Source organism: Scyliorhinus torazame, chromosome 11 (genome assembly GCF_047496885.1).
Source record: "Scyliorhinus torazame isolate Kashiwa2021f chromosome 11, sScyTor2.1, whole genome shotgun sequence".
Classification (NCBI taxonomy): Eukaryota; Metazoa; Chordata; class Chondrichthyes; order Carcharhiniformes; family Scyliorhinidae; genus Scyliorhinus; species Scyliorhinus torazame.
In genome coordinates, this window is record NC_092717.1 from 166,083,897 (window position 1) to 166,108,173 (window position 24,277).

Sequence of the window (24,277 nt, forward strand, 5' to 3'; positions counted from 1 at the left end):
GTCGGCAGCTGGCCTGGGCTACTGAAAATCACCCAATGGATATGTATAACCTCGTAAATATTCTTATTTTACTTTTGGAGGCTTCCCCCTACCTTTAAAAAAGTAGTCACAATAAAAATTGTGGCTATCTCAGTAGAAGATTAAAACTTGCCATAATTATTGTGGAGACTTCTGAGTTTTCCAGCAAAATTCAGCTGCCTTAAGTCTATTATAGTTTCTTCCAGTTTTTAAAAGAAACTACGAAAATCCAGACAGAAAACTTCGCTGAAAATTTTTGAACTTCCTTATTCAATATAATAACTTGCCGCAATAGTTATCATAAGATTAAAACGTTTTAATGACAAGACATCTCAAGTAATTTCATTCTATAAACTACGTTCTTTGCTAAGCAAATACAGTACATACTGCACACCAGAAAAGTCTCACAAATACCAATGAGAAAATGTGAAGCTAAAATACTTTTTTCTCAATAGTTAAGAAAAAAGCAGTGGTCAGAATATCTAAGAACTCCCCGCTCTTCAAATATTGACAAGGAATCTTTAACATCTATTGCAAAGAATGTTTGATTAATGTTTGCTCAACCTTTCATTGAAAGGTCATTGACTCGAAACATTGAGCTTAATTTTCCAGCGGGTGTCAGGGTCCTAACGTCAGCTCAAGGTTTCCAAGCTTGCACATGGCCTCAATGCACATGCCAGAGCAATGTTACATGAGGCAGTCTCCAAATTGACCACCTCCGCATTTGCTGCCCGGTTAAGGATGGTAGGCAGTATCGCAATGCTGGAGGCCCAAATGAGTGTTGGACAACCAGCAGCCCAGTGCGAGAGGCGGATGCTGCTAAGGGAGGGAGGTTGGAGAGCAGGCTGAAATTGGAGGCGCTCTCAGATGTTTATTGAACATATTTAAAGAAGGAAGCCTCAGCGGTGTTCGGCCCATCAGTGCATACAGGAATGTTTATGGCCACAGCTGTGGCTGTATCAGCCTTGTGACTCCATCATTGGTTATTGAAGAGGAAGCTCAGAAGGTCCTCTGATCTGCCACCTAGTGGTCACCTCCATGCAGCTTCTGATCTCCAGATTCTGCGGGGAGCCTATCCAAAGCTAGGAACATTCTGTCAGTGTGGCATAATGGCCGTTGATTGGGGCCTTAATTGGTGCTATTGGCTGTTCAACTTGGTGTTGTAGGCTGTCAATTCTCATCACAACCTGGGAAAGTTGCTGGAACTTGGGACAGCATTGTGGGATCATCCCAATGAGGTTTCCCATTACTTTCTTGATTTTCCCCCTCCCCCCTTGCCCCCACTTCCAAATCCATCTCCAAGGTTACAGGAAAATTTAGTCTGTTAACTGTTTCTCTCAGATGCTGCCTGATCAGTGGGAGGTGGTGGCATAGTGGTATTGTAAACCAGAGACCCAGAGTAATGCTCTGGGGACCCAGGTTCAAATCCCGCCACTGCAGATGGTGAAATTTGAATTCAATAAAAATATGGAATTAAAAGTGTAATGATGACCATGAAACTATTGTTGATCATCATAAAAACCTATCTGATTCACTGATGACCTTGAGGGAAGAAACTCTTCTGTCCTCACCTGGTCTGGTCTACATGTGACACCAGACCTACAGTAATGTGGTTGACTCTTAACTGCCCGCCCAAGGGCAATTAGGGACAGGCAATAAATGCTGACACAGCCAGCGACACCCACGTCCCATAAACACATTAAAAAAAAAATCTGCTGAGTATTTCCAGCAATTTTGTTCGTTTCTAACCTTTGCTTAACTTGTTTCTCAACATCCACACGATGATAAAAGGAGCACTTCTCAGCATCACACGAGCCCTAATCTGAAACACAAACATTGGTGTTGCTCTTGAATCTGCAACTTTCTGAACTCGGGGTGAGATTACTATCAATGTTGGCAAACTCAGCAAATCCTTTTATGCCAGACTGTATGACGTGAAGCTCACTGACAACACAGTTTGTCAGTCATTCCTGTCCTCTATCAGGGAGGTCTTATGACGACAGCACAGAGGAGAGTCTGGGCAAACTGTTAACTCTGGATGAGGTGACAGAAGATTGTGGGGACCTTGAGCCAAGTGAATGTCCTGGAAGTGACGATTTGCCAGCAGGGCTGGATTGGCCCGGGGCTCCTGCAAATGTATAAGGGTATGTTTCAGGCTGACAACATATCAGAATCCACGAGGAAAGCCATCACCACCAGCATTTACAAGTAGAAGGGGGAGAGAGAGGAAATCAGAAATTGGTGTCCCATTTCACTGCTTAATGTGTACGACAAAATTCTGTCTGAGGTAATTGCCAATCAGGTCAATTCTGCTTGGGAGTTGGTGATCCACTTTGACTATTGGGGTTCGGGACAGAATCTACAATTGGATTCACTGCTCGATACAAACATCAATCAAACAGCTTCAATCAAACCTGGGAGACAGGCAGGCCTGTCCCTCCGCCTAGACTTGTTTGTTTGCCATTTTGAACCCTGTGAAGAGTTCATCAGGAAGGATTCAGGCAGAGGATTGGTGACAATCCCAGGCAGCAAAGGCACTCAGGTTAGAATCTTCCTGTGCATGAATGAAATCACCATCTTCAGCTCAGGTCCACTGTCAGTTTGCATAACTGATGAACATCTGCACTGAGTTTGAATTGGCCTCTGATGTGTTGGGCAGATTGGTTCGATGTGGACTGCACTCGATGCAGGGAAGTTAGAAACAGACATCTAACACAGGAGAAGATCCAACACTGTTTTATTCTACTAGATGAACTGCTGTACATATTCAGCTGTGGGTCGACACTATACTGATCTGACAAGTGACCTTGTAGTAGCCTGACCAGACTTACTGGCTACCGCATGGTGTTTGTGCTTGCTAGCTCGTGGACTCTGACTGTCTCAGTAGCTGGGTCCCGAGAGAGTGGGAAACCTGGTGCCTTCTGGCTTTATAGTGGTAGTGTCCTGTCTGGTGATTGGCTGCACTGTGTTGTGTGCTTACTGGTCATCCTAGGTGTCAATCACTGCCTGTCTGCATCTCATTATATACATGCGTGGATATTATGACATCTCCCCCTTTTTATTTTGAGTTAAACAAATACTGAGGTATGTATATATATATATATATGTATGCCTGACGATATACAAACAGTGATTCAACAAACGTATATACATGGGAAGGTATTGATAATGCAGATACATGGCAAACTAATCAATATTTACAAGAGTTAAGTCGATGGATTCAGTCACAAAAATTTACAAAAGTTAAGTCTACAGATTCAGTCTTTGTGGCGGGCGACGAATTCTTGTCGATCGCCGCAGAGGTGGATCAGGAGCCGCCTGCACGTGGAGAAGTGGGATCGCTGCCATTGCGGTGGTTGCGTGGGCCTGCAGGATCGCTGGCAGATCGGTGGCCTCGTGGCAGGCTATGTCCGGAGGAAACATGATAGCCGGCGGAGCACTGCGGTCAGGTGGTGGGCGTGGAACTCTTCGCAGTGCCCGTCTGTTGCGCTGCAGCAGGGAGCCATCAGCCATGCAAACAATGAAAGACCTCAGGGCAACTTTTTTGACAACAACAGCTGTGGCTGACCAACCGCCCTCAGGCAACTGGACGCGAACATGATCGGCTGGAGCCAGTTCAGGTAAATCCGTGGCATGAGCATCATATGTGGCCTTCTGTTGGGCCCGGGACTGCTGCACTTTTTGTAGTACCGTGAGGTGGTCAAGGTCTGGAACATGGATGGCTGGAACTGTGGTCCTCAGAGTGCGATTCATGAGCATCTGCGCTGGGGACAACCCAAATAACAGTGGGGTGACCCTGTATGCCAGCATTGCCAGGTTGAAGTCGGAGCCTGAGTCTGCAGCTTTGCACAGCAACCTCTTGACAATATGGACCCCTTTCTTGGCCTTCCCGTTTGATTGCGGGTAGTGGGGACTGGAGGTAACGTGACGGAAGTTGTAGGACTGTGCAAAATCAGACCATTGGCTGTAAAAGCATGGACTGTTGTCGCTCATTACCGTGAGCCAGTAAACCGCCTCCCGAGCTCTGTGTCGGCATTTCTCGACTCCAAGGTGACCCTCATGGAGTTGATCCAGCACCATAGCCTGCATGCTTTGAGGAATAACGATCCTGTCGAGTTTCCGAAGGATTCCCTCCACAACCGTCAGCTAGTCTTTAACATTAAAGAATTGGGGACATTGTCCCTTCTGCCAGCCATGGGTAAGGTGCTGCATCACACACTGCAGTAAAGGATCCTTGGCTATTTCCTCACGAATTTGGACCACCCGTTCATCAGAGGCTGGGAGGTTGATGGCACACAATTGCTCTTGCGCTTCTATGTGGCAGATGAAGTCACCTTGTTCACACGGTGCGGTGATGGATCGGGATAGGGCATCTGCAATGATCAGCTCTTTGCCTGGCGTGTAGACAAGTTCAAAGTCATAGCGGCGGAGTCGAAGAAGAATTCGCTGTAACCGAGGTGTCATGTCATTTAAATCCTTCTGGATTATGTGGACTAGAGGCCTGTGGTCCATTTCCACCGTGAATTTCGGCAGGCCGTAAACGTCGTCATGAAACTTGACTATTCCTGTCAGGAGACCCAGACACTCCTTTTCGATCTGGGCATACCGTTGCTCAGTGGGCATCAGGGCCCTGGAAGTATATGCCACTGGAGCCCAGGACAAGGAGTCATCTCGCTGGAGGAGCACCGCCCCAATGCCGTCCTGGCTTGCATCAGTTGATATCTTGGTTTCCTTGGTTGGGTCGAAGAACGCTAGAACTGGGGCTGTGGTGAGCTTTGCCTTCAGCTCACGCCATTCCGCTTCATGTGTGGGCAACGACTGGAATTCCGTTGACTTCTTGACGAGATGGCGGAGGGCCGTGGTGTGGGATGCCATATTGGGAATGAATTTCCCGAGAAAGTTGACCATCCCGAGGAAGCGGAGGACCGCCTTCTTGTCCTCCGGGGTCTGCATGGCGTTGATCGCCAAGGCCTTGTCGGCGTCTGGCCGCACACCCTGCCTTGAGATGTGGTCGCCTAGAAACTTTATATCAGATTGACCAAATGAGCACTTGGCCTTGTTGAGCTGGAGACCATGTTCATGAATTCGCTGGAAGACCTGCTTGAGGCGAGCGATGTGTTCCTGGGGTGTTGTGGACCAGATGATCACGTTGTCCATGTACACTCGCACCCCCTCAATGCCTTCCAACATCTGCTCCATGATGCGATGAAACACTTTGGAGGCAGATATGATACCGAAAGGCATGCGTTTGTAACAGTAGCGGCCGAACGGGGTGTTGAACGTGCACAGCTTGCGACTGGACGCGTCCAGCTGTATTTGCCAAAAACCTCGGGAGGCGTCCAGCTTGGGGAAGAATTTGGCATGAGCCATCTCACTGGTTAACTCTTCACGCTTCGGGATCGGGTAGTGCTCCCGCATGATGTTGCGGTTTAGATCCTTGGGATCAATGCAAATGCGGAGCTCCCCTGATGGCTTCTTTACGCATACCATGGAGCTGTCCCAGTCTGTTGGCTCTGTGACCTTCGAGACGATGCCCTGGTCTTGGAGGTCCTGTAGTTGCTTTTTCAGACAATCCTTGAGGGGCGCCGGCACCCGGCATGGTGCATGGATTACAGGGGTGGCGTTCGGCTTGAGCAGTATTTTGTATCGGTATGGGAGCGTGCCCATTCCATCGAATACGCTGTGGTACTGCGTGATAATGTCATCTATGTCGGCTTGCAAATTTCCATCGGGCGAGGCCGTCGCCGGTGACGATGACATGGTGTGGACTCGCTGAACCAGGTTCAGGAGCTTGCAGGTGCGAGCACCGAGCAGGGACCCCCTGTTAAGCCCGACGATTTCAAAACCTAACGTTGCCTTGATCGCCTTGTTGGAAACCCCTAGTTGTCGTGAGCCACTGGCAGCTATGGCATTGCCATTGTAGTCAAGGAGCTGGCAGGCCGGTGGAAGAATGCTTGGTCGGGCCCGGATGGAGTCGAGGTCGGATTGTGAGATGAGGGTCACAGACGCGCCGGTGTCCAGTTTAAATCGGATGCGAGCCTTGTTAACTGAGAGGACAGCACACCACTCGTCGTCGGGATCTACACTGAGGATCGAGAGGCGTTGTGCAGGTGTGGTGGAGGCCAGCTCATGTGTGGTTATGATGCCCACCCAATATAGAGACTTGAGGCAGTCAGCATCAGGGTTCGTTGGGCTGTCGGGATCAGAACCTGGCATGCCTTGTTGCATTGAGCGGATACTTCTGCGCTGCAGCTGGGATCGCTGGCTGCTGAGCGGTGGAGCGGATCTGCAGAGGGCTGTGTAGTGGCCAAGCTTGCCACACTGGAGACATCGGGATCCTCTTGCCGGACATTGCCACTTTAAGTGGGCGGAGCCACAATTCGGACACTTCATGACGCTGTCGCAGCGCGATCCATGCACCATCGCGCATGCGCAGTGCAGTCGGCCGACGTACGCACCTGCGCAGTCGGGTTTTTGGTCTCGTCGTCCACTCGGTCGTGGCGCGCATGCGCAGGGATCTGAGAAAAGCATGTGAAACGGCCACTCTCCTCGCTGCTCAGGCCCTGCATCTGTGCAATGGCCTGCACCCTTTCTGCTTCGTGGGAGGCCAGCTTTGCAGTTTCTGCCGTCCTGATGTGGGAATAACGATTCTTGGCGTGCTCATGGACAACGCACGTCTCGATAGCGACAGAAAGGGTCAACTGTTTGATTTTAAGGAGCTGCTGCCGCAGGGAGTCGGAGTGGACCCTGAAAACGATCTGATCCCAGATCATGGAATCAGCCGTCGAGTCATAGTTACATGACTGCGCTAGGATGCGGAGATGGGTCAAGAAGGACTGAAAAGGTTCATCCTTACCCTGAAGCCTCTGCTGGAAGATGAACCGTTCAAAGCTCTCATTCACCTCAATGTCACAGTGGCTGTTGAACTTCAGCAGGACTGTTTTGAATTTTGTTTTGTCTTCGCCGTCAACGAACGTAAGCGAATTGTAGATATGGATGGCATGGTCCCCCGCAGTGGAGAGAAATAGCGCGATCTTCCTGGCATCCGATGCTGCCTCGAGGTCGGAGGCCTCGATGTACAAGAGGAACTTTTGCTTGAAGATTTTCCAATTGGCGCCGAGGTTGCCGGAGTTGCGGAGGAGGCTGGATGTTTTCCATTTCGCTGGATGGCTGCTTGCTGGTCGATGCTGATTCACTCGATGTAGGTCCGTCAAGTTCAATATCACTCTGGTACCATGATGTGTTAGGCAGATTGGTTCGATGTGGACTGCACTCGATGCAGGGAAGTTAGAAACAAACGTCTAACACAGGAGAAGATCCAACACTGTTTTATTCAACTAGATGAATTGCTGTACATATTCAGCTGTGGGTCGACACTATACTGATCTGACTAGTGACCTTGTAGTAGCCTAACCAGACTTACAAGCTACCGCATGGTGTTTGTGCTGGCTAGCTCATGGACTCTGACTGTCTCAGTAGCTGGGTCCCGAGAGAGCGGGAAACCTGGTGCCTTCTGGCTTTATAGTGGTAGTGTCCTGTCTGGTGATTGGCTGTGTTATGTTGTATGCTTACTGGTCATCCTATGTGTCAATCACTGCCTGTCTGCATCTCATTATACACATGAGTGGATATTATGACATCTCCCCCTTTTTATTTTGAGTTAAACAAATACTGAGGTATGTCTATATATATATATATATATATATGTATATATGCCTGACGATATACAAACGATGATTGAACAAACGGATATACATGGGAAGGTGATAGTTTGGCTGGTGATGAGAAGGGCCCTCTCAGCAGACCCTTGTTACCCGCCCTGAGTCTCTGTATTAACACACACTGCCCTCAAGATAGCGGCAGTGGGGAAGAGACTGTTGTCCACCTCTTTTTGGAATGTGTCTTTGCAAAGCAGGTCTGGAAAGAGATGCAATGGCGTTTGTTGAGGTTCATTCCAAGCAGTTCCATAATGCAATCTGTGCTCCATGGGCTGGTGCCAGAGAGCTGTGGAATTGAGGTAGCACAAATGGATAGCACTGTGGCTTCACAGCGCCAGGGTCCCAGGTTCGATTCCCTGCTGGGTCACTGTCTATGCGGAGTCTGCACGTTCTCCCCGTGTCTGTGTGCGTTTCCTCCGGGTGCTCCACTTTCCTCCCACAGTCCAAAGACGTGCAGGTTAAGTGGATTGGCCGTGATAAATTGTCCTGAGTGTCCAAAATGTTTAGGTGGGGTTACTGCATTACAGAGATAGGGTGGAGGTGTGGGCTTAAGTGGGGTGCTCTTTCCAAGGACCGGTGCAGACTCGATGGGCCGAATGGCCTCCTTCTGGACTGTAAATTCTATGATTCTATGACCACAGTTCCTCACGTCGTGTACACTGAAAGCACTCTATTCCATGTTCCCATTTTCTCTGCCTCTATTGCACCTGTTCTGATAATGCAACCTTTCATAGCAGCAGATCTTACCCATCTTCCATTTTACTCAACTGAGGATTCTCCCCCACCCTGATTGACAGGGCCCTTGAATATGTCCATTCTGTTTCCCATACTTCTGCTCTCACTCCTTGCCCTCCCTCTAAGAACTGCAATAGGGTTCCCCTTGTCCTCACCTTTTATCCATATTCAGCAGATCATTCTCGGCCATTATGCCACCTCCAGTATGATGTCATCACCAAGCACCTCATTCCCTGCTTCTTTCTTCAGCATTCCAAAGGGACCATTCCTATTTCCTATGACCCAGAGCTTCAGGTTACCTGTCATTTTCAATCTCCACCTTGCTCGAACACTGACATTCCTGACCTCGACCTATTGCAGTGTGACAATGAAGCTTGATATGAGCTTGAGGAACAGCACCATCTGCGGGATTCTCCATCGGTGGGATTGTCCACTTCGCCGGCAGCGCACCCACTGGCCGGCAGTGGGAACGGAGGATCCTGCTGCCAGCGAGAGTACGCTGTGCCGGAAAATGGGGCTGGCGGGAGGGAGAAACCCGCGCCATGTTGCTTTTCCTTTTTTACATATTTTGATCTTATCCTTATTTTTCTCTTGTTTTTGCATCCAGACGGCATTCATTATCATTCTGCCATCCACAACTGCGCTGGGCACATTGTTTGTTTATTTTTTGACCCTGCTTTTTAAAAATTTAATTTCTCCTGTCTTTTGTTTTATGACAGATCTTCCCTTTGATTTGTTTCTCACCCTTCCCCGTTGAAAATCATTGCATGTCTAAATTTTTCCAAGTAAAAAGCAAAATATTACAAATGCTTCAAATCCAAAATGAAAACTAAAAATGCTGGAAATACCCAGCAGGTCAGGCAGCATCTATGGAAAATAAACAGATTGTTTTGGGTCGATGATGACCCTGACTTAGATCCGTAGAATCCCTACAGTGCAAAAAGAGGCCATTCAACCCATTGAATCTGCACCAGAAAGAGCATCCTACCAAAGCCCACTCTTCCGCCTATCCCCGTAAACCCACCTAATCTTTGGACTGTCGGAGGAAATCATAACATCCAAAGGAAACCCACGCAGACAAAGGATAGCGTGAAAACTCCACAGTCACCCAAGGTGGGAATCAAACCCGGATTCCTGGTGTTAACCCCTGTCCCAGCCCAACCAGAAATGTTAGATTTTTTCTCTTCACAGATTCTGCCGGACATTGCTGAATGTTTCCAACGCTTTATGATATTATTCCTAACTTTTCCCAGTTTTGATAAAAGGTCAAACTCTAACTCTGCTTCTCTCTCGCTACCAGAGTTACTGGAGCAGGAAGGCTAAGCAAGGAGGAACCAGCCCATAACATGGAAGGGACTGGATGGAGGTGGAGAACAGCACGGAGTGGAAGATGCTGATGAACTAACCACCTTACATTGTTTCCTTTTCTAAAAAACAAATGTTCTCACTTCCTGTTTAAAGGAATTGTGGGTTCCACTGAACACAGGATTACAGTAACCGGGCAAGTGGGATGGAGAAAGGTTCCACTTCCCCTAAGGAGGCCCATTTCAGATTTTACTGTATTGATTAATGAAAAATCATTTACTTTGTACCATACTGAAGTGAATTCGTGAGGAAATGTTGAATTACTTTAGAAATGATGATCATTGACCAGTTTTGTTTGTATACCTGTCAGGATAATGATTCAATTAAAATCATGTTTGTGCCTTGGGCAAAAAAAAAAGGGCAGCACGGTAGCATTGTGGATAGCACAATTGCTTCACAGCTCCAGGGTCCCAGGTTCGAATCCGGCTTGGGTCACTGTCCGTGCGGAGTCTGCACATCCTCCCCGTGTGTGCGTGGGTTTCCTCCAGGTGCTCCGGTCTCCTCCCACAGTCCAAAGATGTGCAGGTTAGGTGGATTGGCCATGATAAATTGCCTTTAGTGTCCAAAATTGCCCTTAGTGTTGAGTGGGGTTACTGGGTTATGGGGATAGGGTGGAGGTGTTGACCTTGGGTAGGGTGCTCTTTCCAAGAGCCGGTGCAGACTCGATGGGCCAAATGGCCTCCTTCTGCACTGTAAATTCTATGATAATCTACAGCTGCTGCCTGGGTGTTTCCAAAATTTGCTAATTTCATTTTGTCCAATGTGTGCAGGAGGGTTTCCTGACACAGTATGTAGATAGGCCAACGAGAGGCGAGGCATTTTGGATTTGGTACTGGGTAATGAACCAGGACAGGTGTTAGATTTGGAGGTAGGTAAGCACTTTGGTGATAGTGACCACAATTAGATTACGTTTACTTTAGTGATGGAAAGGGATAGGTATATACCGCAGGGCAAGAGTTATATCTGGGGGAAAGGCAATTATGATGCGATGAGGCAAGACTTAGGATGCATCGGATGGAGAGGAAAACTGCAGGGGATGGGCACAATGGAAATGTGGAGCTTGTTCAAGGAATAGCTACTGCATGTCCTTGGTAAGTATGTACCTGTCAGGCAGGGAGGAAGTGGTCGAGCGAGGGAACCGTGGTTTAATAAAGCAGTCGAAACACTTGTCAAGAGGAAGAAGGAGGCTTATGTAAATATGAGACATAAAGGTTCAGTTAGGGTGCTCGAGAGTTACAAGTTAGCTAGGAAGGACTAAAGAGAGAGCTAAGAAGAGCCAGGAGGGGACATGAGATGTCTTTGGCAGGTAGGATCAAAGATAACCCTAAAGCTTTCTATAGATATGTCAGGAATAAAAGAATGACGAGGGTAAGAGTAGGGCCAGTCAAGGACAGTAGTGGGAAGTTGTGCGTGGAGTCCGAGGAGATAGGAGAGGTACTAAATAAATATTTTTCGTCAGTATTCACACGGGAAAAAGACAATATTGTTGAGGAGAATACTGAGATTCAGGCTACTAGACTAGAAGTGCTTGAGGTTCATAAGGAGGTGGTGTTAGCAATTCTGGAAAGTGTGAAAATAGATAAGTCACCTGGGCTGGATGGGATTTAAGCTAGGGAGGAGATTGCTGAGCCTTTGGCTTTGATCTTTAAGTCATCTTTGTCCACAGGAATAGTGCCAGAAGACTGGAGGATAGCAAATGATGTCCCCTTGTTCAAGAAGGGGATAGCGATAACCCCGGTAACTATAGACCAGTGAGCCTTACTTCTGTTGTGGGCAAAGTCTTGGAAAGGTTTCTAAGAGATAGGATGTATAATCATCTGGAATGGAATAATTTGATTAGAGATAGTCAACACAGTTTGTGAAGGGTAGGTCGTGCCTCACAAACCTTATTGAGTTCTTTGAGAAGGTGACCAAACAGGTGGATGAGGGTAAAGCAGTTGATGTGGTGTATATGGATTTCAGTAGAGCATTTGATAAGGTTCCCCAGGTAGACTACTGCAGAAAATATGGAGGCATGGGATTCAGGGTGATTTAGCAGTTTGGATCAGAAATTGGCTAGCTGGAAGAAGACAAAGGGTGGTGGTTGATGGGCAATGTTCAGACTGGAGTCCAGTTACCAGTGGTGTACCACAAGGATCTGGTTTGCGGCAACTGCTGTTTGTCATTTTTATAAATGACCTGGAGGAGGGCGTAGAAGGATGGGTGAGTAAATTCGCAGATGACACTAAAGTCGGTGGAGTTGTGGACAGTGCGGAAGGATGTTACAAGTTACAGAGGGACATAGATAAGCTGCAGCGCTGGGCTGAGAGGTGGCAAATTGAGTTTTATGCAGAAAAGTGTGAGGTGATTCATTTTGGAAGGAATAACAGGAAGACAGAGTACTGGGCTAATGGTAAGATTCTTGGCAGTGTGGATGAGCAGAGAGATCTCGGTGCCCAGGTACATAGATCCCTGAAAGTTGCCACCCAGGTTGAGAGGGTTGTTAAGAAGGCATACGGTGTGTTACCTTTTATTGGTAGAGGGACTGAGTTTTGGAGCCATGAGGTAATGTTGCAGCTGTACAAAACTCTGGTGCGGCCGCATTTGGAGTATTGCGTGCAATTCTGGTCGCCACATTATAGGAAGGATATGGAAGCATTGGAAAGGGTGCAGAGGAGATTTACCAGAATGTTGCCTGGTATGGAGGGAAGATCTTATGAGGGAAGGCTGAGGGACTTGAGGCTGTTTTTGTTAGAGCGAAGAAGGTTAAGAGGTGACTTAATTGAGGCATACAAGATGATCAGAGGATTGGATAGGGTGGACAGTGAGAGCCTTTTTCCTCGGATGGTGATGTCTAGCACGAGGGGACATAGCTTTAAATTGAGGGAAGATAGATATAGGACATATGTCAGAAGTAGGTTCTTTACTCAGAGAGTAGTAAGGGCGTGGAATGCCCTGCCTGCAACAGTAGTGGACTCGCCAACACTAAGGGCATTCAAATGGGCCGAAGTCCCACTTCTGTCATACCAGTCCCGCCCGCGTGAATTAAACCACCTAACCTACCGGCGGGACTAGTGGCACGGGCGGGCTCCGGAGTCTTGGGGGGGGGGGGGCGGGGGGCGATCTGGCCCCGGGGGGTGCCCCAATGGTGGCCTGGCCCGCGATTGGAGCCCACTGATCCGCGGGCGGGCCTATGCTGTGCGGGCACTCTTTTCCTTCCGCCTCGGCCACAGCCTCCGCGATGGCCGATGCGGAAGTGACCCCCCCCTGCGCATGCGCTGGGATTACGTCATCAGCCGCTGACGTTCCCGCACATGCGCGGACTTCCGTCGGCCGGCGTGGTTACTGCGTGGCGCCAAAGGCCTTTCCTGCCGGCCGGCGGCGCGACAACCACTCCGGCGCAGGCCTAGCCCCTCAAGGTGAGGGCTTGGCCCCTAAACCAAGGGGCAGCACGGTAGCCTTGTGGATAGCACAATTGCTTCACAGCGGCAGGGTCCCAGGTTCGATTCTGGCTTGGGTCACTGTCTGTGCGGAGTCTGAACATCCTCCCCGTGTGTGCATGGGTTTCCTCCGGGTGCTCCGGTTTCCTCCCACAGTCCAAAGATGTGCAGGTTAGGTGGATTGGCCATGATAAATTGCCCTCAGTGTCCAAAATTGCCCTTAGTGGTGGGTGGGGTTACTGGGTTATGGGGATAGGGTGGCGGTGTTGACCTTGGGTAGGGTGCTCTTTCCAAGAGCCGGTGCAGACTCAATGGGCCGAATGGCCTCCTTCTGCACTGTAAATTCTATGTTCTATGTTCTAAAGATGCGGAGAAAGCACCTTTGGGGCGTCCCGAAGCCGGAGTGGTTCACGCCACTCCCTTCCGCCGGGACCGCCTGCCCCGCCGGGTAGGGGAGAATCCCGGCCATTGTTAGTATCCAATGATCCATCCTAGAGAAGGTATGTTGGTGCAAGTTGAGTGAGGCTACAAGTGGATTTGGCTGTGATGGCTTCTGGACCTGAAAAGCCTGCCACTATTCCCTTTCTAGGATCACATATGAAGCATGAACCATTGGGTGAGACACTGCAGGATAGCTAGTGACTGTGGTATTGTATATCAGCATGATTCTACACATTAAAGAGAAAAGGGAGAAAATAAACAAAATTCACTCAGGAGTCATAGTCTGACATTTTCAATTTCTATATTTAATCAGTTCTGGCCAGTATTTATCACTCACTGCCACGACAAACCGGTTAAGCAACTCATTTCTGCTCACTTGCAAAGTAACTACCATGTTTGTCTACTTAACAATAAATTCACTTCAAAAGTAATTCTATGGCTGTGAAGCACTCTGGGGCCTTCCAGGGATTCATTTCTCATTATTGAGTAATCTTTGAAATCGAGTTGCCTTTAAAATAAATAGCAGCCGCACCAGAGAATGCAGGCAGCGTTATCTAACTCTCACCTCTTAAACTGCATCAGTTAATAAGATTGGCATGGTGAACTCATTGGTTTGCAATTATGCTGTATGACATTAGCAGCAAATTTATTGAAGTGTCTGTAAGATTTTGCTTTTCCCTTCTATTTTAATCCATTTATATCTTAATACCTTTGTTAAAGTAGAAAATAGAGAAATTTCATGAACGCATTCAGTCATTTTTGTTGCCATTATTGTACAGCACAATCTTCATCCACATGTGATTTCTCACTAATCTGTTTTTGTGTTTAACAGTTACTGAACCAAAGGATCGCAATGGGCAAATGACTGGGATCTTTCATCATCCCCTGAAGCTGGAAATATCCTGAGCCAGGTTGAGTTCAAAAGATATACATGGGATGTGGCTCTAGTTTATACATAATCCATAAAATATGCATCTGTTATTTTATAAACTATTACTTTCCTTTTTGTAATAAGTTACTGAAAGGGGCAAGCTGTTTTTACTCTGCAGCTGAGGAATGCAAATTGGTTTGTATCCCACCTGTCAAGAAAGTTGGCTGTTCACTAGCCAGGTTGGACTGACAGCTGATGCACAACATTATGCGATTGTTGAGCATCTCTGTTCATCGAGAGTATCACTTTCCTTTCAAATTAAATAATTGAAAACTATCCATCCAAATTTCTGAAATGCACTAACAACAGGTTAGGCTTCCTCCCAGGAACACAAAGTGAGAAAATTACCCTACAAGTTGCATTTTGTCACAGCTTCCAGTCTTGGAATGCTAGTCGTCATTACGTCTTTTTGCCAAAATTATGTTTAATGGATTTCAGTCTCAAACAGCTGAATGTGAGAGCAGACTGCAAAACAGGACAGCAAATGTATATAATTTCACCAAACAATTGACAATGTTTTTCACTCCTAAAATAGCAAATATACCATAAAGCTCCCTGACAGATCATAGATATCATAGAATTTACAGTGCAGAAGGAGGCCATTCAGCCCATCACGTCTGCACCGGCCCTTGGAAAGAGCACCCCACGCCTCCACCCTATCCCCATAACTCAGTAACCCCACCCAACTGTTTTGGACACTAAGGGGCAATTTAGCATGGCCAATTCACCTAACCTGCACATCTTTGGACTGTAGGAGGAAACCGGAGCACCCGGAGGAAACCCACGCAGACACGGGGAGAAAGTGCAGACTCCACACAGACAGTGACCCAAGCCGGAAATCGAACCTGGGACCTTGCAGCTGTGAAGCAATTGTGCTAACCACTGTGCTACTGTGCTGCCCACTTCTATCTTCTGGTTTACACATAACCTACAGAAAATCGATTTTTTCTGGTCAGTGACAAACATGTTGCTGTTAGATTTCTCGGAAGTAATACTTCACAGATCACGGATATTATGAAAGAAAAATGCTGAGGGTCAATGCCTAAAAATGAAAAAAGTAGTAGTCTAACCCGTGTCTGAGATCTTTCTCTTTCAGGTTGTGCATTTCCAGAACGTTTTGCCTACATTTCAGATTCACAGTATTCAAACTTATTTTTCCAACTTCATAGTACAAATCCCGATGAAAATGACATGGAACTGCTTATTCAGTGATGTGTGAGTACAGGTACCTGTAGGTGATATGTTTATGATGCCACTTCTGCCCAGTTAATGCGTAACGCTTTCTTCTAACACTAAATCTAATGCTGCTGCCAAACTGGTCGGGCACACCACAGCGGGGCTTCTTCATCCAGCTGTGAAAGATAAAAGAATACATCCTTAAACCAGATGCATTTAACAGTGAGTGTTATTGCTTCATTTCTTTTCAATGCGTTGCATGCTTTTAAACCAAAATCTCCATTCTGGAGCCCATGGCATAATTACTTGTGGCTCCTTAACAGACCCTATGAGGTGGATTTCACAAGCATCAAACTAGCAGGAGTGGCCTCACTGCATGATTTACACTGAAAGCAATTATCCTTTGAAGTCAATGGAAAACAATTTCAGGTGAGTTGCAAAACAGATAGCCAGCCTTCCCACCCTGCAGGGACACTTAGAATTAACCCCCACAACTCCCAACACATTTCTAATTGTCATTCTTCTTCAATAAATCTGATTAGATTTTAAATCCCTTTTAAAATTAGGCTTTGGTTTTATCTCAAGATGTCCCCAAAGTCAGATTTAAAATGAACACGACACAGGTGTAATGGCCCTGAAAGTAATTCAATTGTATTTATCAATGGATTATATTGGCCATTTAATCAGTAGATTAGAACTTCACGATCCATTCATTACTCATAAATTCATTCTCCATCAGTTGATAACTGTTTAATACTGCGGCTGATAGCGACAGTTTTAGTGCTTTTATCATTTCGTTAGATTAAACCCAGTCATCAAAGACCTTTTCTTTCAAAGCTATGATATCCATCCCACAGTTTTTTTTGGTGTAATGGATAAACCACCAGGTGGATATACTTAATGGGCCCCATGTCATGTTAATTAGTGAAATGTAGAACAGAATAAGACAAAAGTTCCATTTTCAGTCATCATCGTTTGAATAATAATCTTGATTGTTTAACAGGAAAAATCCTCAATGTAATGTAGAATGTCTTCAATTCACAGCATGATTAATTAAGGATTGCATTAACCACTTACTAATGTGTAGTTTTCAATTCACAACTGCTAACTGCTTGGTATGCTTTACTGTTTTCTGAAAACAATTCACAAATTCTGGCATGATGTCTTAATCCAGCCCGCTCACCATCATTCCTGACAGACTTGTTTAATTTCATAGCACTAAACAGTTCTGAAATATGCTTATTATTATTATTAATTACACTTCACTTTCAAAATATGCAACAATATCTGGAGGGCCACATTTATCGTGCCAAAGACAGTCATTACAATTTAAAGTAATTGATTTCACACCAGAGTAAAATTGAAACACATTTAATAATGAGGAGATATTTAAACAAGACAAACAAAACAGATTCTCACCTCAAGGTGATATCACTATCACATGAAGCACAGAACAAAAAAAAATGAAGCTATTAAGGTGTCACCAACCACATAATAAAGTGAATTCAAGCAAGCTTTACATGCACTGAAATTACATCAAACCGAAACCTGATTTTCAAGCACCTTGTGCTACATCTGCCTTTGGCAAATGATACTGCCCATTTCTTTTTATTACTTTGTCAGAGTTACAAAGCCAGAGCTCAGAGTGTGGACGAGGCAAACCCCGAATCCGACTCCATGCCTGCTCCAAAAAACAATTCAAATTGAATCCAATTCATGTCCCCACAAGAGAGAGATACCAGATTCAGGCATAACACCTGACCTCACGCTCATCTGATAGGGGGACGGGTTCAACACTGATGCTTAAAAATTTGACTTGATTCACTGAATTTTAAGGGCGCGTGTTTACTTTTTAAAAAGTGGACAAAGCAGCCATTTTTTGACCATTGGATCAATAATTCCAACCTATTCATTTCCTTGGTGTGTGGGAGTATGATCCGAATTTCTCATTCATTTTACATTTCTCTTCACTGCAACACGTACAGTGTCAAAGTGGTGCACTTGTTCCATCATTATGTCAAATCTAATATCAGAAGTTAATATAACATTAGATTGGGTGTAGTTAAGTAGAATTGCATGTAAGTATAATAATTCACCAATAATTATGCAAATATAGTTCATTCTAAATTATGAGAAGCTCTCAGACAATTTAACACTTGTATCGAGCGCTCAAAGTTCTGTCAAATGGCAAATTGTTAGCAGAGCAAGTAAATTGTGTAATGCTAATCAGGAATGTGTCAGATTCAAATGAACCAGTTTGCTCAATTTCACTGGAGGAGCAGTGGGTGGAGAAGGAGCTACAATTGGTCTCTACCTCCCTAAACGCGAAAAGTGACATTTGATTGCCATCTAATGGTTTCAGCAAGGTGAAACTCAATTGTGATATTCTGTCATCAGGTAGCCTGCCAACAATCAGTCTAGACTCTCGCATGAAGAATGGCCACTTTGTTCAGGCATCAGGCCACAGAACTAGGTCTCAGCTACATTTCCACCTCCAGGAAAGGAACAAAGGAAACAAAGAATTTTCTAGATCAGCATGTGTATAAAGAGCAGCCAAGTGTGATGCACTGATCTGACCACGGGCACGTCACTTGCAGCAGATTTAACAAGCAAGCTCAATCACAAGATCATCCTCTGCACGTTGACGTACAGCTTTCTGGAACAGTAACTTATATGGCCAGCAAAAAGACTGAAAGAACCTCTGCTGTGGTCACTTTAACATTAACTTTATTTCTTTGGCATAGGCCATGCTAAGATAAATCTTCTTGTTATTGCACATGGCAACAAACAACTAATTATGTGGAGGATAACTAAGCAGGTGGGTCACTTGGCCATTATGGAGCTTTATTTAGTGCTGCCCTCCCTCCCCCATCTAAATCATCTACTGATACCAATAGTCATACATGAATAAAATGACATTGAGTGAAGTACAACAGGGTGAACATCATCCTTTTGATAGTTCAATCGAAAATAGAACATATTTACTTGATTGCCAGTTGAATAAATGGGTCCAGTTCATAACTGAATGTTTTAACTGCATTGCACCTACCTCTTCCTATCGATTTTATGATGACCTTATGAAGGATACTACTACCACGTACTGTGGTCCAAATGTTCACCTTTCTCAATGTTTTATGTGATGCCCCAATATTCCTCAATATCTGCTATGTTGTGATTGTCCACCATTGCACTGGAAAGTTATATCATTCGCCAGCAGAGGAAGTGCCATGCAAATTTCCTAAGATAATTAGTATAAGAACTGTCATTAGCACAGTTCACATGTAAAACAAGTGCAAGCAGCTGAACTTTTAGGGATCTTCACTAATGGTGTAACTGTTCTGATATCTTCATCATAACCCTGGGAATGTTATTTTCTCTCCTTTCTGGTCAAATATCTCCCTGGCTTCAGTAGTCCACATCTTTATTCTAAGCTGGCTGGATAATGGCAATGCAGATATCACTTGTACCCACTCATGGAAAGCAGGCAGAAGCAGTGGGAAATGCATTATAATGAACTTATAAGAGGACACAGATGATCTTTAAGGCAAGATTGAGGAAAAGAAGCAATGCTTCTTGGGACAGTACTCTTACAAGCTTGACAAGTAAGTTATTTATGGCACCTGAGGTGAGATGGTACTGGTACCCTCTCTTCCAGCACAGTAGAACAATAAAGAAAAAACAATGATCTCACCACTTCCACTCGAAACGTAGAAGGCCATAGTCCTCGCCATGGCTGTGGAAGGAGTGGTAATTGGTGTCATCTTGTCAGGGCTAGTAGGTAACACAACATCTGTGTCTACATATCAGCACTAAATCAGTGGGGCTGCAGATCTAGGCTCCAAGACTAGTGGTGCTAGAGTCTTTGTGGCTGATATTGCCAAATCTTAGGAGGGCAGGACATGCCAAATCTCCACAGCCCTTGCCAAAAAATGGTCAGGTCCAGAAGGGGAAGCGTAGCATTGAAAAAGATCAGCAAGTTGTATGTGTTGGATGAAAATTAATTGTTTTAATGTAAATAAAATTTGCTCTGAATATACTATACTTATCATAGAATCATAGAATGGTTCCACCACATGAGGCCATTTGGCCCATCGTGTCTGTGCCAGTTCTCCGCAAGAGCAACTTACCTAGTTCCATATCCCTGTCATTCCAAGTAGCCCTGCATTTTCTTTTTGCTTCAGATAATCATCCAATTATCTTTTGAAAGTCATGATTGAACTTGCCTCCGTGATACTCTCAGCCATTACAATGCAGATCTTAATGCTGTGTACGAAGCCTTTCCTCAAGCCTCCATTATTCGCCTTAAATCAGTGACATCTGGTTCTTGATCTTGTGTTGTTACTTTCAAGGGTATACTCAAATGCTGTATCCTTTGTCACTCAAGCAATGGATCATGACAAAGTCATGTTGGGACAAAGTGTTTCTATGGTGCCAGCTGGGAGGGCAGGTAGAAGGTGAAGCTGAGGAGCTGCCAATACAGGTGATCAGATGCTAAAGACGTTTCTGAATCTGTGCATCTGCTGCCTGAGTATAGTGCCCATTTGGAGGAATTTAGTTGTTGTATGAAACAGTGTCCATCACCTGCATAAAGTCACATAGATTCTCTGTGCCAGTTTGGAGAGGTGCAGTGGTGTAAATACCATGGGCTCTTGTCACTTTTATGTGCCAGAACTGTCCAAAAGCATCCCAGGGGAAGGTATCAGGTGCACAGTTCAATGGCGAGATTCTTAGTGGACCAATGTAGCCTGTACACATGGTGAAGATTTCAGGTATTGGGTTTCTGTCCTCTGGAATATTGTTTGCTGAAAATCCTCCTCCATTCTGACAACACAGAACGACCGTCCCATGCCATCACTCATCGGTTGTTAATTTGCGTGTGGTTTGGGGGTCCCAACATCTTTTCCGGAGAGTAATGCACTCCAGTAAAATGATGAGCACGTGTCAGTGTGAAGGCGGTTAAAGAAAATGTTCTTCAAAGCTTGTAATGAGTATGTGTGATCAGCAAGGTTCACTGGCTAATGTGTAGATTTATATTTATCAAACTGGTTTACTCTAAAAGAGCAATGCTGCACACAGATATTAACAAGTTAGATGTGGCAGTTTAGATTTTTGGTTCCCTAGAAAATGGAAATTCATAAAATTGGCATTTGCAAAGTTGTGGAAAGTTGCACACCATGACATGCCCATCTTCCTGTGTAAAGATAATCAAATAAACATGATTATCCATTTCAATCATTTTCACTCAAGTTAATGAGATGGTTTTGTGCATTTGAGGTAACAGTCATTCCAAACCAGGAGGCAAAGATGTGTGAGAACACCTCCTTCGGGTGGTCTCACACTCAGTGCAGTGTCCCAGATTTCTGCAAATTGGGTTGCACTTACTGTTCTAATTATGTGTGAGTTGCTTCATAGCAATGCAAACTGTGCAAGACAGTAGCAGGATTAGCAGGAGGCTGTACCTGCTTTATTTCGCAAAAATGACAGAAGTATTTCTTAAATTTCAAGAGAGTTTAAATGGTATTCATTTTAGAAAACTAGTTTGCTATTATTACAAGTGCGATGAATGCACGATTTTAGATACATTGGATTATGAACATTTGGCAATTTAAGGATTAGAGTGTGTTTTGCTGCAGTAGTTATGTTTCTAAAATAATCCTGTTTTGCAAGACCAGAAAGCTTTTCGGAGCCAGAGGTGAAATTGACCAGAGTAAAATCCTGATGCACTGTTGTTTGACTGGGGAGAGTCCCTGGGGAGTTAATATATTTTTGGTTTGGGGAAATTATGTAATTGCTGGGTGGAGCTACGGAATTCAGACATGTTGACAAAGCAATTTGAGTTGAGTACTGATCTGGCTACCCTTTTAGACCAGAAGTAAAGTATTTTGCACTCACAGAAGGATAGTTAAAAAAAGAGTAATAGTTTTTAAAGCAGAGCAGACTTGTCTGAGGACAAGGGGAAAGCTGAAACAAAGCAGTTGGAACAGCTTTTTGAAGACATCCAGCCAGAGTCTGCAGGGGAACTGTGCAGGGTGGCATGGTAGCACAGTTGCTTCACAGCTCCAGGGTCCGAGGTTCAATTCCCGGCTTGGGTCACTATCTGTGCAGAGACTGCACGTTCTCCCCGTGTCTGCATGGGTTTCCGCTGGGTGCTCCGGTTTCCTCCCACAGTCCAAAGGTGTGCAGGTTAGGTGGATTGGTCATGTTAAATTGCCCTTAGGTTAGGTTGGGTTACAGGGATGTGGGCTTAAGTGGGGTGCTCGTTCCAAGGGCCGGTGCAGACTCGATGGGCCGAATGGCCTCCTTCTGCACTGTAAATTCTATGACTAGGAGCCAAATCTGTTCTGGAAAGCAAATGTTACTCTGTACCATTGGGATGTGGGAAAGACAGAGAGCTACATGTTTTTTTTTCCTTTCTTGTTGTTTAATTGGCAATAGAGATAGTAATTAAAGGTATTGTATTGACTAGTATTGTTTAAGAGGTAAGCTATTTTCGGGTGTGATGTTAGAGTTTAATAATGTGTTAATAATAAAGTTTTGTTTTAAAATACCAAATCACTATTTCTTTGGGCAATCACTACTGGAACAAAGTATTCTTTCTGCACAGTCTTACAAAATAAAATAAAATATTGGGGTCTTAGTCCAGTATCCTAGCCACCGTTAGGGTCTGGTCTGGGATCATAATACAAGAACTAAAGGGTTTTCTCCTTTAAGACAATTGCAATTACAGGTTTCCAGGCAAATTCACTGAGCCACAGCTTTCTGTCAAAATTAGCATGAGGTTAATGACACTCATTGTTATTTATGCATACGTGATGTGGCAAATTCAGGCAACAAGCAGATATGGGATAAATGCCACTATCCAAAAATTGCTGATAGAGTTGCAACAGTTTGCCATTTACTTTATGAAAAAGCATTTCGCTACCTCCCTAACTATTGACGTGCAGTGAATGACAAGGAGTTGCTATATTTGCAAGGTGGATACGAACGGAATGGGCTACGGAAAGATAAGATTTACATTACAAATGTAAGAAAGCTTTCAAATGGCAATCAACTTGACGTCCCTTGGCACTGAAAAATAACTAACAAATGAGGAGTCTCATTCCTACAGGTATTACATGTTGGAGAATTTTTAAAATGTTAATTTTAACGTTTTTGTTTTCTAAGAATTTTCCTATCTTTCTTTCCCCTCGCTTAATCCAATCTTTCTTTCTCTCTCTTTATTTCTCTCTCTGTACCTCATTTTGAATTTAATTTTCCCACTCTAATTTGTATTGAATTCTTCTACATTTATTTCTCAATCTGATTGATTAAGGAGTTGCCCTGGTTGCAGTATAGCCTGTTTCCATTGCTGCATTTTAACAACTTACTGGGGAAATATTTTTGAGCGGAAGGCTGCAGTGACGCGTCTACTCAACAGTAGAAATTGTTTGATGGCCTGCTGCAGGAAAGTCAGCTCATCATTCTCAATTTAACCTTCCTCCACCACGCTTCCAGGCACTGCATTCCAGACCCGAATTACTGGTCGTGTGAAAAAAAAAATTCTCACATCACACTCGCTTCTTATGCAAATCACTTTAAATCTTTGCCCTCTCATTCTTGACCCTCGTATGAGGGGGACAGTTTCTTCCTATCTACTCTGTTCAGCTCCGTCATGATTTATAACATCTCTACCAAATCTCCTTTTAGTCTTTTTCTCTCCAAGGAGAACCGTCCCAACCTCTCCAATCAATTCTCATAACTGAATTACTCAGCCCTGGAACCATTCTTGTAAACCTCTTCTGCATTCTCTCCAATGTGGTCACATCCTTCCTACAGTGTGGCGCCCAGAACTGTACACAATATTCCAGCTGAGGTCTAACTAGTGAGCAGGCATCAATCATGAGCTCACAAGCTCAGGAGCCAAAGTGCCAGCCAGGGATTGAAAGTGTGGATATCGGACATAAAACTGGAACAAATATCAACTTAACATTATAGCAGAGGGAGGTAGAGGGTAATGGGGAGGAAGTGGGTCAGTCGGTTCATTTTGGATTGTTCTAGCAGAGAGTTGGCTTAAATGGCCTCCTACTCTACTCTATGACCTCTCTGGAGTATGTTTTTGTCCAGAAAATGCTGAGCAATACTTAATACATTGCCTTTTGTACATATTTTGAAGAAGCAGTTAAGCCCTTCTGCTCAACCAAGTCTTTTTCAAGGTAGCACAATTTGATTCACTGAAAATAATCTAACACTCTTCACAGGCAGGCTGACACACTATTATAAAATGCCTCCTTTATTGAAAAAATAAAGAATACCTATTTTATCTAAAAGTCGTAACTTGCTGACAAAAATTCTGGTCATGCAAGTCTTTGAAATGGATGATTCCTGTGAAGACGGTTCTATTCATGGGCATTACAGAAACAATCAGAATTCTCACACTTATTCTTAATCTAGGAACTATGGACCTTTACAGATGTTCCCTCCAGAAGAAATCCTGT

At 44.9% G+C, this 24,277-nt stretch overlaps 1 protein-coding gene across 4 annotated transcripts in view; it reads right to left on the minus strand.

The window, feature by feature from the left end:
• LOC140385628 (matrix metalloproteinase-16-like) overlaps window positions 1–24,277 on the minus strand; it is a 374,928-nt gene that overhangs the window by 223,267 nt on the left and 127,384 nt on the right. For 2 of the 4 annotated variants that reach the window (XM_072467961.1, XM_072467963.1), the window contains 2 exons: window positions 17,223–17,237; window positions 15,857–15,979 (listed from right to left, as the gene is read on the minus strand). In XM_072467961.1, coding sequence (XP_072324062.1) covers window positions 15,857–15,979; window positions 17,223–17,237 — 138 coding nt within the window. The remainder of the gene's footprint in view (window positions 1–15,856; window positions 15,980–17,222; window positions 17,238–24,277) is intronic. The other 2 variants (XM_072467962.1, XM_072467964.1) reach the window with 1 other exon arrangement.